Source organism: Poecilia reticulata, linkage group LG21, assembly GCF_000633615.1.
Source record: "Poecilia reticulata strain Guanapo linkage group LG21, Guppy_female_1.0+MT, whole genome shotgun sequence".
Taxonomy (NCBI): Eukaryota; Metazoa; Chordata; class Actinopteri; order Cyprinodontiformes; family Poeciliidae; genus Poecilia; species Poecilia reticulata.
Genome location: NC_024351.1, coordinates 1,967,660 through 1,985,000, shown reverse-complemented (window position 1 = coordinate 1,985,000; position 17,341 = coordinate 1,967,660). Strand labels below are relative to the sequence as shown.

Sequence of the window (17,341 nt, the reverse complement as noted above, 5' to 3'; positions counted from 1 at the left end):
GGAACCAGGATGGAACCAGGAAGGAACCAGGATGGAACCAGGAAGGAAAATCACATTACTGCCTGTTGGCAACGGATTAAACGGCTGTGATGGCGGTGCAGACGATTATGTGTTGGTGTTTTCAAACTCTGCTGCTCCTCCACCGTAAAACGTAAAGCGGGATGTGTGGAGATCCTTTGGTTTCATAGAAAACATGACGATTAAATTAATTTTAGAAGTGTAACAGCTTAACTTATCTATTCACATAGAACGTTTTCAGTTATGCACAGAGCTGCTGCACAGCTTTAATTATGTAAAGCTGTTATATTTACTCTGAAACATATTTAAAGTTTCTTTGAAGCTGCTGAACACAGAGACACTGAGGCTCCAGACCACAAACCAAAACTGGGATAAACGGGTTCAGTGAATGTGGCGCAGAAGGTGTGGAGATGCTTCAGCCTGTCAAAGGCCACGTTGTAGAAGGACAGCGTTCCTGCAGGATGGTCCAGATAAACTCCTACTCTGTGGGGGGCCGAGGAGGAGGGGATGGTTGTTTCTCTGTTCACATGCCAGGCGGCCAAACCAAACACATCCGAGCACTCCAACGTCCAGGACTGATCATTCCTTCCGAACCGGCAGTCCTCACTTTTCCCACTTCGTTTGATTCCTTTGCAGCTCACAGAGATGAGAACTGCTCCCTTCCACTCCACCTCCCAGTAACAGCGACCAGTCAGGCCGTTTCTGCACATGAGCTGCCAGCAGGTCTGGAACCTGTTTGGGTGGTCGGGGTACGGCTGCTCGTCCTCCACCTGCCGAATCTCCGTGTTGTTGTCAGAGAGGCGGAGCTGTCTGTGCACTGAATTCATGTCCAGATCAAGTTCACACCAATCTGACAGAGACGGAAATTAAAATGATGTCACAATAAAACAACTCCCAGCTTTATATTCAGTCGTTTATGAAACTTACACTTTCTCACATCAGGTTGTAGCCTGTGCTCTCCGCCTTGGTCCAAACTGCAGAGAAAACGGCAACAATAAAGTTTTGGGCGTATTTGTTTCCCATGTACTAGTTACTGTGAGACATTGTTGATGAGGGCTTAGCATTTTTCTAATTTTCTATGATAAATTGTTCGCTGATAGAATTATAATCAGAAACGTGTTTTAAACTGGGGGCCTCAGAAAGTTGGAGGGGAAAAAATAAAAGAATCAAACACCATAAATGTTTTTATCAGTTTGTTTTCTGTAATTCTGTCATTTTAAGAAAATAAAATACAAGTTAAAATGATTAAAATTTTATTTCTGATGCTCATTTTCGAATTCATCAAACTGCTTTGCTCCTCTAGCTAGCTTAGCTAGCGAGAAATAAATGACAATAAAATGTCAGAATTTCCATCTGAGTGTAGATCTCTGCAGGTAGATTTCATGTGTAATACCTCAGATTAGCCAGTTTCCACTGTGGGCCCTTCTGCTCAGACGACAGCATTTGCTTCCCTACGACTCCTGGATGGTTGTAGCTCAGGTCCAGTTCTGTCAGGTGAGACGGGTTGGAGCTCAGGGCCGACGCCAGATAGCCGCAACCTTTTCCTGTCACCAGACAGCCTGACAGTCTGGTGTTTGAGACACATCATGAGTTATGTTCAAGTCTACAAAGAAGCATGAAAACCCACCAGGTTGGACCGACCTGAGCGTTTCCAGCTTGCAGTGCGGCGCCTCCAGCCCACTGCACAGCTGCTGCACTCCTGCATCTCTCAGGTTGTTGTTACTCAGGTCCAGCTCTCTCAGTTTGGACGGCTGACTGCTGAGAACTGAGGATATATATTTGCAGCATCTTTCTGAGAGTTGGCATCCACACAGGCTAGAAAAATAAAACATTAAACAGGATTAATGAACAGAGTGAATTTCATGAATTTCAGTTGGTTTTTTAAGTCTCATTTTGAACTTTTCATCCAGTAACTACGCTTCTCAACAACTTAACTCTCTTAACTCTTTTAAAAACAGAGTAAATCTTGAAGATATGATACAAAAAATATATAAACAATGGGGGGAAATCAATGGACTGACATGAAATTCCCACCAAATGCTTGTAAGAAGCTACAGGTTGAAAAAAATGATTTTAAAAAAGTATTATTCAAGAAAACATGTAATTACAAAGTTGTTTTATGATGAAAACGATGCAAAATGCATGAGAAAACATATTGAAGTGCATTTAGGAAGCAGTTTTAAACTGCCAGTCAAACCCAAAAGGACTGGCGTTGGAACTGGATCTGTCCCAGTTTGATCACAGGAGAACAAACCTGAAATCTGGATTCTGCTTTGTTAGTGAAGGTAGGAAGAAACTGAAGGCTGTGAATTTCATGTCAGTTTGCTACATATTTGTCTTTATCTTAATAATAATCTCAACACAAATTGTGAATTAGCTCGAGAGGTAAGGGCCTGAAGTCTTAGTAATAAAAGCAACGAACATGACCGTCTCCATCTGACAGTGTTTGTTCTTCAGTTCAGCACAGAGCCGCTGCAGCCCCGACTCGCCCAGGTTGTTGTTGCTCATGTTCAGAGATTTGAGGCTGCAGGAGGGAGAGCTGAGCACCGAGGCCAGAGTTTCAACGCTGTGCTCCGAGAGGCCACATGCCGTCAAACTGCAAACACAATTTCACAAAGAGAATCATTTGGATTTTAACACGTCTGCATCTGATTGGATGTACTGCTGACTTACTTTTAAACTTTTGGTCAACGTCTTGAATAAAAAACATTTCAGTTTCTCTTACCTGAGCCTCTCTAGTTTGCAGTACGGACTCTTCAGTCCATCAGAAAGCTGCTTCAGTCCGACGTCCTGCAGGCAGTTGTAGTTCAAATCCAGACTCTGGAGCCTCAAACTCTTGGAACTGAGACATGAGGACAGAGTCTCACAGCTCCTCTGTGTCAGGTTGCAGTCAGCTACCCTGAAAAACAAATGCAAAGGTAAAATATTACACAGATTGTTACTGCTAACTAGAAAGTTAGTTGTGCCTAAAGCAGAAACCGTAAACATTAGCTCTGTTGACGCTAAAGTGCTACACTAAAATGGTATTTAGAAAAAGCTAACGCTAATGCTTAAAAAAGTTTGCAAAATGGCTGATTAAATTAGCAATTAGAATTTATATGGGTACATAATTTAGGGGAAACTAAAGATTTTCAAAGTTAAGAAAACTGCTGAATAAGAAATTAGCTCTGCTGTGTTAGCAGATTGGTGGATGTTGACCCAGCACTGATGTTTAACTGGATGCTTCGTACCTCAGTGACTCTAGTCCACACTGTTGATCCAACATCCCAGAAGACAACGCCGTCATTCCTGCGTCCTCCAGGTCGTTATGACTCAGGTCCACTTCTCTCAAGCAGCAAGACTGCGAACCGAGCACTGAGGACAGAGCTTCACAGGTTTTCTCAGAGAGGGTGCAGTCGCTTAGCCTGAAAAACAGTTTACGTAAAACTCAAAATGACTCTGATTTGCGTTGTGAGAGTTACTTTTGTGCCAGTTCGTCACCTACAGAGCTTTGTTGGAGGCTTTCACCACTGGCAGCAGCATCAGCAGAGCCTCCTCTGAAGCAGAGTATTTCTTCAGGTCAAACACTTCCAGACCTTTTTCTGATGACAGTAGGATGAAGACCAGAGCCGACCACTGAGCCGGAGACAGTTTTCGTGTGCTAAGACTTCCTGATCTCAGGTACTGCTGGATTTCATCCACCAGGGAGCGGTCGTTCAGTTCATTCAGACAGTGGAACAGGTTGATGCTTTTCTCCGCAGACAGACCATCACTGATCATCTTCTTGATGTATTCAGCTGTTTCCTGATTTGATTGTAAGATGTTTGGAGTTTGTGTCTGCAGGCCTCGGAGCAGCGTTTGATTGGCCGGCAGTGAAAGACCTACCAGTATGCGAAGGACTAGATCAAGGTGACCATTGGGACTTTGTAAAGCTTTATCTACAGCAGTTTGGTGAAGTTTTCTTACATTAGGCTGGTTTTTAAAGGCCTTAGACACCCTTTGTTTTGGCTGCTTGTCATCCAGCAGGTTGACACCTGAGTTGATGAAGGTCAGATGGACATGAAGAGCAGCCAGAAACTCCTGAACACTCAGATGGATGAAGCAGAACAGCTTATCCTGGTAAATCCCTCTCTCCTCCTTAAAGATCTGTGTGAAAACTCCTGAATAAATTGAAGCCGCCTTGATATCAATGCCAGATCCTGCCAGATCGGTTTCATAGAAGATCAGGTTTCCTTTCTGCAGCTGATCAAAAGCCAGTTTCCCCAGAGACTTGATCATCTTCTTGCTCTCCGGACTCCAGGTTAAATCTGTCTCTGCTCCCCCTTCATATTTCAGTTGCTTTACTTTGCTCTGGACCAGCAGGAAGTAGATGTATAACTCGGTCAGGGTCTTGGGCAGCTCTCTGCCTTGTCTGGTTTTCAGGACGTTTTCCAGAACGGTGGCGCTGATCCAACAGAAGACCGGGATGTGGCACATGATGCGAAGGCTTTGTGACATCTTGATGTGGGAGATGACCATGCTGGCCTGCTTCTGGTCTACAAACCTCTTCCTGAAATACTCCTCCTTCTGTACGTCAGTGAACCCTTTTACATCCGTAACTATGTCAACGCACTCAGGAGGGATCTGATTGGCCGCTGCAGGTCGTGTGGTTATCCAGAGGCGAGCGGAGGGAAGCAGTTTCCCCCTGATCAGGTTTGTCAGCAGAACGTCCAGAGAGGTGGACTCTGTCACGTCGGTCAGGACCTCATTGTTGCTGAAGTCCAGAGGAAGTCGACACTCATCCAAGCCATCAAATATGAACACGATCTGGAAGTCGTTAAATCTGCAGATTTGTGCTTCTTTGGATTCATTAAAGAAGTGATGAACAAGTTCAACCAGACTGAACCGTTTGTCTCTAAGAACATTGAGTTCTCTGAAAGTGAAGGGGAAAATGAACTGGATGTCCTGGTTGCTCCGGTTTTCAGCCCAGTCCAGAGCGAATTTCTGCGTCAGGACCGTTTTCCCAATTCCAGCGACTCCCTTGGTCATCACTGTTCTGGTTGGTTTGTCTTTTTCAGGTGAAGCTTTAAAGATGTTTTCCTGTCTGATGGTTTTTTCTTGAACGCGCTGCTTCCTGGACGTTGCTTCGATCTGCCTGACCTCGTGCTCTTCGTTGATCTGTCGATCGCCTCCCTCTGTGATGTACAGCTCTGTGTAGATCTGGTTCAGCAGTGTTGGATTTCCTGCTTTAGCGAGTCCCTCAAACACACAGCAGAATCTTTTCCTCAAGCTGGACTTTAGCTTTTGTGTGCATTCTGTTGCGCAGGTTCCTAAAAGAGTCAACGAGATTAACAGCAGAACCTCTAAATGCAATAATTAATAGTTATTTAAAATAATTTCAAATTTGGAACAGATATGGCTGTGATATAGATGTCGGCATTATATAAAAAGATAAACTGAAACTAAATCAGTTGGAAATGTCTCACTGTTCCACAGACAGTCGGCCAGGTCGTCTTTCCTCATCTTCCTCAGGAACTGGAGCGACAGCTTCAGAAACGTCTCCCTGCTGCCCTTGGCCTGTTCTGGATCTGCAGAGTTTCTCTCGTCTTCTTTCTCCTGATTGTCTGCAGCTTCTGAATAGTCAGAGCTCAGAATCATCTGAAACTTCTGCAGCTCATTTCTCATAAAAGTCATTAGGTTTTCCTCAAGCATCTGGAACAGACACATATTCAGTTTAATCTCACAGATTACATAGAAATTTAGCAACATGAACAAACAAAAAGTTGCTGCAACTGAATTTCTTTATTGTTTGGATCTGTCATGGCCAACCAGCTGCTTTAGGGAACTTTCTGTGATAAACCTGTTGCAAACTAAATGCTGCTAAAGAAGCTAATTTAACCTTCAAATGTTGAAATAAAAATTGCAAACTAACACAGACTCAACTATTTCTCTTTATGCCATTAATTATATTGTTCTCCACTGTATTGATAGAGAGTCTGGCACTTCTGATCACTTGCTGCAACACAGAATGTGGCACCAATAAATCAATAAGGCAGAAAGTTGTGTGTCTGGTAGTAATAGGAGTAATTGAGTAATAGATTGAGTGTTTTTTCTTTATCTTTTGAGGTTGTGTAATAATTGTTTGTTTTTACCTTAAATACAGAGTTCAGCTCTTTTTGATGCTGTTCTCTAGCAGATTCATCCCCAGACTCATCTGGGAACTCTTGGCTGATGCTGCCAAAGAAAGAAATTTAGATTTAAACTAATATAAGATCATCCAAAAATATAACTGTAATGGTTGGAAAATTCAACTGTTTTACCTGGTATGAAAAGTTTGACGTCTGTATTTAAACTGTGTTGCAATCTCCATGGAAGAGTCGCTCTTCATCGACAAGCAGGGCAGAGGTGAGCCTGGAGCTTTACTGATGGGGCCACAGCGAAATCAAATGAACAGATTGTAATAGAAACGTGACAAACACAAACTGGTCTGTCAGAAAAAGCATCTTCTACTTCTGTTTTGATCTAATCTGTGATGCAACTTTTCTATTGGAAACCTAGAGGAATGTTTGCTACAGTTCAGTTAAATAGAAACAAAGTGCTAATTTACATATCTGATTGGGTCAAAACTCTTTTTTACAAAGCTTTGGTCATTCACAGGATTTTGGACTTTTATTCCGATGATGTTGTCGTTAGTTGTTTCTTTTTAAGCCTTTCCAGTTGGACAGGTTGCTGCTCTTCCTAATCCAGGGTTTAATCCTGGCTCTCCAGCTCTTTCTTCCCTTAACTGACAATAATTCAGTTCAGTTTATTTATTTATCCCAACATGTCATCTGGAGGAACGTTAGGAAATGATTTCCAGCCAGTAATAAAAGCTTCATTCCGGTTGAACCTCGTTACCAGACAGTGCATGAAGTCTAAGAAATCCCAGCTGATTCCATTTTTCACTGACAGTAAAACCGACACCTGATTAAAGCCCAAATTGTGCTGACGTACATCATTTATTAGTTTGTAGCAGTTCCTTCACTAAGGCAAAAGGCAAATCATCATTGTCAAGTTTAAAAACTCCAACTACGTCCATGGCATCTGAAACTATTACATAAACATGTTTATTTCTTGTAAAAATAGTCAGAAACTGCTTTTTATTATAAATATCAACACATTTTGATCATTTTCTTGAAGCCTGACAATATGTAGACATAATAAAACACAATAATTTGGGTAAAAACAACTTTTTTCCACTTCACAAAACTGTGTACCAATGTAAACCTATCAGGTCCATATAACATGAAACACTTTAACACAAACATACCGGATTTCTGTAGAAGGTGCTGGTTTGAAATCCATTGGTATGTTGAGAAATTTGTCACTTTTCAAAGATGCACCAGGAGGTTGGACTCTTGGTTCTGGTCCAGTTCCAGAGCATTTGCTTTCGTGTTCCTGCTCAGAGCTTTAAAACAACAAACCGGTCACTGTTGGTTTGCTTATAATGCTGGAAATGTGAGTCACAGAAAGTTAGAGAATAAAACTTTACTCACTGCGTCTTACAAGGCGAGTTACTAAAATCCATATCAAAGTCTTTTGAGCGTTTATTCTTCAGTGGCTTCCAGGTTGGTTCAGATCCGCTGGATTCTGCCGTTTGCAGGTTTGTCCTTTAACAAATACAAAGCGGAGAGTTGAAATGCAGTCAGAAAAATTAACAGGCTGTCAAGAGATTATAATCTCACCTCTGAGCTTCACCCTGAGGCTCATCTTCCACCCCACAAGTTGTTTTAGGTGGCAAATGTCCAGCACTCATTTCTCACACCTTATCACAAAGAATAACATGCTGAGTCATCACCTACTGTAATATTATTCCCTTCTATATGCCACACATACAGTATTTTTGGTCAGAATATGTATTATTATTCATTTAATTTGAATTAGTAAGATACATTAAGGGGGCAAAATGAGCCATTTGATTATCCATTATGTTTTAAATACTTTAAAACTGAAGATTTGAGGAACAGACTGTCAGTGAATATTAACACTCATCTTAATCCAAAGTTGTCTGGGTAGTTTTGACACTTCCTGCATTTTTTCACTGATTACCGTCACAGTGTTGATATTATATAAGAACGACACACAGATGTATATGTTCAATACTTTAAGATTATATGTTCAATACTTTGATTATATGTCCAATACTTTATGATTATTGGGATTTACCAAAAAAACATTTTTGTGCAGCATTCAAATGTACAAACACCCCAAAACGCAGCTTGAAGCTACAATGAGATCACAGTTAACCAGTTAACATAGGTTTACAGATCTTACCTGCTGATCTAACTTTAGGTTGAAATTTCTCGGCTGTCCATCACCCAGAGAGTCGGCGCTGATTATTCCTTGTCGCTAGACGACTGCGAGCATTTGGCTCATAGATGGCTCTCAACCTCATAACCGCAACGTTAATGATGAAAACTCAGCAGACATGAAACCTGTCTGTCCTGTCATGAAGCAAGGAGGAGCCTTTGGGAAAATACTTACAGTTCCTGTTTGTTCCACAGAAGAAACGCCATCCTGCAGTGAAATCTGGTCACATGTTCGCCTGCTGCCATCAGAATCAGAATCCAGAAAAAAATTACTGTAAAATATGTGTTTTATTACAGTAGTGCAGAAAGTGAAATATTTTGCCATCACTCCATCAGTCATTGTTTTTGTCATTTGTAAAGACGCTATGACCTGAGATTTGGTCGGTACTGGAGGTCCGTTTGCATGTATCAGCTTCTCACGTTGTTTCCATATATTTGGTTGTTTTTAGTAAAATAAACAGTTTAAGGAAATCCTGAAAAGGTCATTAAAATAACATAAAGCTGGGAAATTATATTTTTACTTCATCAGTGTTTTTCTCCATGAATATATATTTTATTGCTACTTTCGAGATACATTACAAAATATAATCTAAGAAATCCACAAAATATGTAAAAAAACAAAACAAAATGAGACTAAATGAAATGTGAAATTTTTAATGCCTAAAATTTATGTATTTAAGTTCCAGCCGTTTAATAAACTTTTCAGGAATGTTTTAAATATTGAATATTACTGTATTTTTATTATTTTTGTGTTGATTCAAAACATGTCCAAATCAATTTTATTCACAAAGCACATTTTTAAAATCCATCTGTTGAAACAAAGTTACTTTGGTATTAAAACAGATCAACACAAATAATGGTAATAAAAGATTTTACTATGATAAAAATCATCACACCACAGTGTCAATAGATATCAACAAAAAAGTGTTTTTAATGGAAACTCAACAGCAATTTAGAAAACCAGTTTAATATTCATTTACAACCAAAAAAGGCAAATCTCAGCTGGTTATCGAGATTAACAAAGACAATAAAACATAAGAAGAATGACACATTGTTCAAAAATAATGTAAAACAATCAGAAAAAAAACGTTCATGGATGTTTATTCACTACTACAAATATTCTCATTGCTCTTTCTTCCTCTAGTTTTATCACAATATCAATATTATTTATGCTGCTTTACATGATAGTGACACTGAAAGTGGATTTTCCTTACAGGGAACACAGAGTCGCTGAGGAATCATACCAGAACCCAAAGCCAGGGTACAGCGGCTCCGTGAACGTGGCGTAGAAGGTGTGAACATGCGTCAGGGTGTCAGCAGACACTCGATAGTAAGACAGAGTCCCAGCAGGATAGTCCAGATACACTGCTATCCTGTGGGAGAGGCAGGACTGTGGCAAGGGGACGATGGCCATGTTGTTCTTATGACAGATGGCGTAACCAACGTCGTCACAGCACCTCAGACCCCACGACAGTTCGTTCCCACCAAACCAGCATTCGCTGCTCAGGCCCCTCCGGGTGAGTCGACTGTAGCTCACTGACACCAGAACCCTCCCACTCCACTCCACCTCCCAGTAACAGCGACCAGTCAGGCCATTTTTGCACAGAAGTTGATTCCATTCAAATCTGTCTGGGTGATCAGGATACGGCTGCTCTTGGTTTACGATTTTTGCACTCTTGTTGTTGTCAAACAGAGCCAGCTTTCGGCCAGCTGTGTTTGGATCCAGTTCAAGTTCACAGGAATCTAAGGAGACAAAACAGGCGTGGGTCACCATAATGGTATCTACTTAGAAAAGTGCTGAGTCATGTTTCTGTTGGGTTTAAATAATGTCCAAAGTTAGAGTTCAGACAGAATCAAAGCTACAGAAAGCAAAATAAAATAATCTTTACTGATGGAAAAAAACAGATAACTGTGAGAATTACGAGACAAACTTGAGTTTGCAAATAAGGGATTGTAAAAGCACTTGAGGTAGAAGGAAGTGCAGCTCAACACATCAGAAGCTGGTTATACTGGAATGATGATGGAAGGAATGTGGACAAGGAAACAAACCCAGGTGACAGATGAACAGATAAGTAGAGAAGGAGCAGCTGAGAAACGCCAACAAGCCATTGCAAAACAGAAATAAAGTTGATCAAATATGTCTGAAATGTCCCTAAAAATGCATGTGGAAAGTTTTTCTTCTACATTATTATTGAAACTTACACTTCTTCAGTCCAGGTGTGAGCCACTGCTTTCCACAGCTGTCCAATCTGCAGGAAGACAACAGGAGTGAATTAAAATGTCTCTGAATATGTTACTAAGACGTTTCTACATTCAGGGATTATATGATCAGCTGTTTTTCACTCCGATTGATCAAGTCCAGGGTCGGTGCAGCGACCCACCAGGACATGTTGGAGAACTTCATGTGTGTCTCTGAACAGCAGGACTTTGTCTTTGCAGCAATACCTGCTGCAGCATCACCAACAAACAGGCCTTACTGGAATATTTTTAATCAGTAAAATAAGTTGAGTTTTTCTTTATCTAATAATTTATTGAGCATCTATTCACTCGGACAAAAAGAAGGCTGAACTGGACCTGCTTTTGGTTATTTTCCAGAAGATCAGACCTGACCGGGGTTATGAAAGTCATTCTGTCTCCCAATCACTTATTTAAAATCCTTCAGCTTCACCATTAGGGAAAGACAGGTTAGATTCAATTGATTATTATTCTAATAATCTGCCCTGCTACATTAAGATGTGGTAAAATCGCATGGTTTATAAGTTTACAGGAGATCTATAAAGGTTACCTTAAGCTGGAAGTTAGTAAAACATCCCTGCGGCTCCATACAAGTCACTAAATAATACCTGGCTCAGAGTCAGGAGCAAGTTGGAAAACAGAGGGAGAATCAATAATGGGTCCAATCTGAATCCTACGGGCCTGCAGGGCGTCTCAGTCTGATTAACTGGTAGAAGGAAACAGGTTGGCCAGGTGAGTCTTCCTCAGTGAACCAGCTCCCTACAGATCCTCATCAAGGTCAAACTCAGCAGGTTGTGTTAACATCTCAAAGTGAGGAGTTGGTTCAGTCAAAGACAGGGAGAAGTTAAGTTTCAGACCTGAGTGTTTCCAGTTTGCAGTGTGGATCTTCCAACCTAGAAGACAGAAGCATCACTCCTGAGTCTCCAGGATGATTGTAACTGAGGTCGAGGACTTCCAGGTGGGACGGGTTGGAGGCGAGAGCTTTGGCAAGAGAAGCGCAGCCTTCCTCCGTGATTAGACATCCTGTAAGACTAAAAATGGGATGGGGGGGTTTGAAAACTTTACAAGCTTGGTTCAACCAAAGATTGGAAACAAGTGTAACCAGTTAAAACTGTTCTGACCTGAGGGATTCCAGTTTGCAGTTTGGACTCTCCAGTCCCACTGAAAGTAGCTTCACTCCTGCGTCCTCCAGCTTGTTGTTGCTCAGGTCCAGCTCTCTCAGACTGGAAGACTGGCAGCTTAAAACCGAAGACAGAGCTTCACAGCTTCTTCCAGAGAGGTTACAGCCGCTCAGTCTGCGATTTAGGAAAAACAAAGAACAGAAAACTGAAGGCTGTTTGAAATGTGAGAGACTAAATGTATGAAATCCTTTGTGCACCTACAGAGCTCTGTGTGAGGCTTTGATCACTGGAAGCAGCCTTAGCAGGGCTTCTTCTGAGGCAGAGTATTTCTTCAGGTCAAACACGTCCAAGTCTTCGTCTGATGACAGTAAGATGAAGACCAGAGCCGACCACAGAACCGGAGACAGTTTGTCTGTGGACAGACTTCCTGATTTCAGGTACTGTTGGATCTCCTCTACCAGTGAACGATCGCTCAGTTCATTCAGACAGTGGAACAGGTTGATGCTTTTCTCTACAGACACATCATCGCTGATCTTCTTCTTGATGTACTGGATTGTTTCTTGGTTGCTTTGTGAGCTGCTTTGTGTTTGTGTGTGTAGGCCTCGTAGCAACGTTTGATTCACAGGCTGAGAAAGTCCTACCAGAAAGCGGAGGAACATGTCCCAGTGTCCGTTTGGACTCTGTAAGGCCTTGTCAACAGCGAGCTGATGAAGCTGGATTGCTGCAGAATCTAGCTCTCCTGTTTGTGGTGTGTTTTGTGCTGCCATCAGCAGGTTGGTTCCAGAGTTGATGAAGGTCAGATGAACATGCAGAGCAGCCAGAAACTCCTGGACACTCAGATGGACGAAGCAGAACACCTTGTCCTGGTACAGCCCTCTCTCCTCTATAAAGATCTGTGTGAACACTCCTGAGTAAACTGAAGCTGCTCTGATATCGATGCCACACTCTGTCAGGTCTGATTCATAGAAGATCAGGTTTCCTTTCTGCAGCTGATCAAAAGCCAGTTTTCCCAGAGACTCAATCATCTCCCTGCTCTCTGGACTCCAGTGAGGATCTGTTTCCATCCCTTTATCATATTTAACTTTCTTTACTTTGGTCTGAACAACTAAAAAGTGGATGTACATCTCTGTCAGGGTCTTTGGCAGCTCCCCATCTTCCCTGGTTTTCAGCATATCCTCCAGGACTGTGGCATTGATCCAGCAGAAGATCGGGATGTGGCACATGATGTGGAGGCTACGTGAAGATTTGATGTGGGAGATGATCCTGTTGGCCTGCTTCTTATTTTTAAACCTCTTCCTAAAGTACTCCTCCTTTTTGGAATCTGAAAAACCTCTGACCTCTGTCACCATGCCAACACACTGAGGAGGGATCTGATTGGCTGCTGMAGGTCGTGTGGTTATCCAGAGGCGAGCGGAGGGAAGCAGTTTCCCCCTGATCAGGTTTATCAGCAGAACATCCACTGAGCTGGACTCTGCAACGTCAGTCAGGATCGGACTGTTGCTGAAGTCCAGTGGAAGTCTGCTCTCATCCAAGCCATCAAAAATGAACAATATACTAAATTGTTCAAAACTGCGGATTTGTTTGCTTTCTGGAAAGAAGCGATGAACGAGTTCCACCAAACTGAATCTTTCCTCTTTCAGCACATTCAGCTCTCTGAAGGTAAACGGAAAAGTAAAATGAATATCCTGATGTGATTTGTCTTCGGCCCAATCCAAAGTGAACTTCTGCGTTAGGATGGTTTTCCCAATGCCAGCAACTCCTTTAGTGAGCATTGTTCTGATTGGCTGAGCTTTGTCATTATGAACCTTAAAGATGTCTTCTATTCTGATTGTTTCAGGACTGTCTTGTTTTCTGCAGGTAATTTCAATCTGCCTGACCTCGTGCTCTTCATTAACATCTCCGGTTCCTCCCTCTGTCATGTAAAGCTCCGTGTAGATCTGGTTTAACGGAGCTGAGCTTCCGCTTTTAGCAATCCCTTCAAACACATGCTGGAAACTCTTCCTCAGGTTAGTCTTGTGTCTTTGCTGATACTTTGTTGAAGAGGCCCCTGTACAAAGAAAAGAAATCTGTGATATTTTTTATCATGTAAAATATGACATTTTTCATTTTATTTACCTGGAACAACTGGAGTACCCCACCATTTTAAAGTTTTTATATGATTTAATGCACTCCTAGAGCATTAATACAGGAAACTTCTCAATGTTGGCCTAATGTCACCCTGAGCTGCTGGTTTACAGCGGTGGGCACTCTACCACTAATGTGCTAGTAGAAGAGGAAATTCTTTAACATTTTGATAACTTTGAAAATGTTTAGCACATTTTAAAGCTTCCCATAAATTAATGTTTAAGTATAAATTCAAAAGCACTAATTTAGTTGGTTGTTTTGTAAACTTCAAGTTTTAAAAGTTGAAGTAATCTTACTGCTGTGCAGATAATCAGCCAGCCTCTTTTGCTTCATCCTCCTCAGAAAGTCAAGTGTGAGCTTCAGAAATGACTCTCCGCTGGTATATTCCTCCACTTCCTCACCCCCATCCAACACCTCTTCATTCTCTCTCTTGTTCTTTAAGTGTTCATGATAATCTGGTCCAACAACATTGAGGAATTTCTTTAGCTCTGACTTCACAAAAAATACCATGCTTTCCTCCAGAGCCTGAAAAAAAGGAAAAAAATAAATATATTTATGTTGAGGGTGACTCCACATAACTGTGATCATTGCAACTATCATTAAATTGGACCATAAAATGCTCAAATTCCCAGAGGAGCCTTGTTATTTAACAATAAAGTGTTTGATCTAAAATGGTTCTTGCCTTAAAAATGGAGTCCAGATCAGTTTGATGATGAACAGACTGAACATTGAGAACCGCCGAGTCCTGCAGCTCATTACTGCAGAAATGACACATTTTAGCAAAAGTTATTTCAGTATTTACTTTGTATTGGCATCATCAAAATACCCAAATCCTTCAGCACAAGTTTAACTGTTTCATTATGAATTTCTGAAGAAAAAGTAGTTATGATGATCTTTCTTTAATTAAACATTTGTTTTAAATTATGATTATGATGTGTTTTTTTAAAGTAAACAGTTGATAGTTTGTATTCTCACCTGTTCTGAACAGTCTGGTGCCCTTCTTTAAAGACAGTTATTGGATCCATGGACCGGTCACTCTTCATGGATAAACAGCTGGATGAGGGTATGGCTGCTGTCTGGATTCTGGTAGACACAAAAGAACCAGAAGTTTACCGACAGTAAAAGCATTTCCAAGGAAAACCTAGATGTGGCCACAACTATCAAGCATGCAGCAGTGGTTTCTGAATGGACAAACAAAAATAAAACTCTGTCTTTTCCAGCGGCCATTGTACAGCACATACAGCGCTAAAACCATCTGACCAAACATGCTTTAGCTTCACTTGGGGTTGGTAGGTGATTGTGGCATCACAAAACATTTATCATCACCCAAAAACACCTGGACATTTTTTTTAGTTTGTCCCGTTTCTAAAAGCAGTAGAGACCCAAAACAATTCTCTGATGAATACAGTGTTAGTTTGTTCATTATTTATATTCTCACTCTTTGTGCTCAGGCAGGTCTCCATTTTTGAAGACAGTTATGGGATCCATGGACCGGTCGCTCTTTAGCGACACGCAGCTGGCAGCACAGGAGGCAGATTCCTCCTCATCGATCCTGGAAGAAACAAAACAACCACATGAAGGAAACCTGTGGTGAGGATCAGCTGAAACTTTCTGAGCATCTCACAAAAACATCCGTCTGTGATCAAATGAGTCCTAAATGATTTAAACTTTAGCTACAGTTCCCAGAGAAAATCCTAAAACTTAAATAAACTTTGCTTTAATGTTAAAAGAATAAACAAATCCTCTTGTTTTTACCCTCATCCCTCATTTTAATACCCCTAATTGGGGGCAGTTGTTCCCCAACACATGGAACCACCAGCTGCTTTAGTGCCATGAGATTTATTACAGGCACAGATGGAGCTTCATTTATATATTTATTAGTTATTTCAAATCAATAACCACATGATGTTTAATGTTCACCTGGGGGTAAATCTACTCCAAAGAAGGATTAAATGCATTTTATGAAATTCTTAAGATGAGTAAAACAATTATTATAGATTGATTAAAAGTAGAACAGACTCACAAATTTACAAATTTACATTTCTCTTTTTACAAACCGAGTACTTTGTTTTGGGGCGGTGTCAAAATAACAAAAAAACTTAATCACAAAAATTACTTTTTCTACAACTAGTTTATAAATGTGTCCTGTTTGATCAGAAAACCCAATCTGCTCTGCCAAATACATACAGTGAAACCAAATCACTGAGCAAAAGCTAAATTAGGTCTGATTAAATGTTCTTTACATAAAGCTCTGCCTTAAACAATGAATAATGTGTTTTCAAAATGAAATAGTTAATGGTTCTGTTCTCTAAAGGTCACCCATACTGATGGGAGCCGTTTGAACACGGTGATTGATCTATTGATCGATCACATGACTGATCTCTGCTGCTGGATCCTGAGTAAAACCAAGCATGTTTTAAATGATGAAACATGGTGTCTTTGAGCCAAATTAATAAAACTTCCACAATGCATCTTAATTTAAGAAAATCAGTATAAAAGCATTAGATTCTCACTGGTTTCTGTCTCTGAACACGGTGATTGGATCCATTGACCGGTCACTCTTCATGGACACGGCGCTGGTTGGAGACAGAACTGGTGTCTGCAGGCCGATGCTGATGGAAACAAAACAGTACAAGAGATTCACAGAGATATTTCTATCACCAGAAGCAGCTCTGAAATAAATGTTAAAAATAACAGATTTTACCAACTGATTTCAATCATTTAAGCTGAAAACATGAGCAACACATACCGACACTTACACCGGAGTATTTAACTGGTCTGGATATTTCTATTGAATAAAACAAGTTAATATAGATAATTTTTTTTTTTTTTTACTGTAAATCCCTTTTTTCGCAGTAGAACATAGATCAGACAGAAGTAGTGTCTTTATTTGGATGTTATTCATTGTTGATCCAAAAATTTAAAAAGGATTTTGCTTGTTTTCTGTATTAAAAGAAAAGCATGAAGTTTTTAAAGTTTTTTGGCTCGACTGAAACAAATTTATGTAAGATTTAGATCACTTTATTAGAAGGTGGTTGCTATATTTAGCCAAGTTTAATAAATTAGACTAAAGCTAATTTGGTTGCAGGAAAGTCAATAAATGTTGTTCTATGCTAAATCAGTCTAAGAGCCACAAATGGCCCCCGAGCCGCACTTTGGACACCCCTGGTATAGAGCCAGAAGTGGCAGTCAGCCAAAACACTAAATAAATAAATGATTCAGAAAGAGAAAGGTTTGCTGTGATAATGCAGGATTTCAGAGGAAGAGGTATTCATGATCTAAACTGTTAAGAACTGCAAAGCCTCAACCATCACCTTATAATCCCACTAACTGGGATTATAGTGTTTGCAGTAATTATGAGTGATACCAGTTTGAGACTTTTTCTTTTAGCTTGATGATGAAGTAAAGTTATTGATTCACTATGTGAATAGTTGCATTTATGCTACTTTTTTTTAACTTCTGTTTTTGACCACTTCCATTTTACTGTCAACATAACAAGGTTATGGAACGTGATCTGCAGCTCTCACTGGAGCGGTT

General features: G+C 40.6%; 1 protein-coding gene across 1 annotated transcript in view; it reads right to left on the bottom strand.

Annotated features, from left to right (window-relative positions):
• Positions 1 to 50: 50 nt before the first annotated feature.
• Positions 51 to 17,341, bottom strand: part of LOC103457181 (uncharacterized) — a 30,992-nt gene continuing 13,701 nt past the window's right edge. Inside the window, exons 14-34 of the mRNA XM_017302103.1 lie at positions 16,318 to 16,416; positions 15,243 to 15,356; positions 14,780 to 14,887; positions 14,487 to 14,562; positions 14,101 to 14,329; positions 11,942 to 13,727; positions 11,681 to 11,854; positions 11,417 to 11,590; positions 10,527 to 10,573; positions 9,537 to 10,067; positions 6,297 to 6,417; positions 6,129 to 6,210; positions 5,463 to 5,688; positions 3,503 to 5,306; positions 3,249 to 3,422; positions 2,744 to 2,917; positions 2,441 to 2,614; positions 1,660 to 1,833; positions 1,412 to 1,585; positions 946 to 992; positions 51 to 868 (exon numbers count right to left, since the gene is read on the bottom strand). Of these exons, the coding sequence (XP_017157592.1) occupies positions 324 to 868; positions 946 to 992; positions 1,412 to 1,585; positions 1,660 to 1,833; positions 2,441 to 2,614; positions 2,744 to 2,917; positions 3,249 to 3,422; positions 3,503 to 5,306; positions 5,463 to 5,688; positions 6,129 to 6,210; positions 6,297 to 6,417; positions 9,537 to 10,067; positions 10,527 to 10,573; positions 11,417 to 11,590; positions 11,681 to 11,854; positions 11,942 to 13,727; positions 14,101 to 14,329; positions 14,487 to 14,562; positions 14,780 to 14,887; positions 15,243 to 15,356; positions 16,318 to 16,416 (7,033 nt within the window). The 3' untranslated portion in view covers positions 51 to 323. The remainder of the gene's footprint in view (positions 869 to 945; positions 993 to 1,411; positions 1,586 to 1,659; positions 1,834 to 2,440; positions 2,615 to 2,743; positions 2,918 to 3,248; positions 3,423 to 3,502; positions 5,307 to 5,462; positions 5,689 to 6,128; positions 6,211 to 6,296; positions 6,418 to 9,536; positions 10,068 to 10,526; positions 10,574 to 11,416; positions 11,591 to 11,680; positions 11,855 to 11,941; positions 13,728 to 14,100; positions 14,330 to 14,486; positions 14,563 to 14,779; positions 14,888 to 15,242; positions 15,357 to 16,317; positions 16,417 to 17,341) is intronic.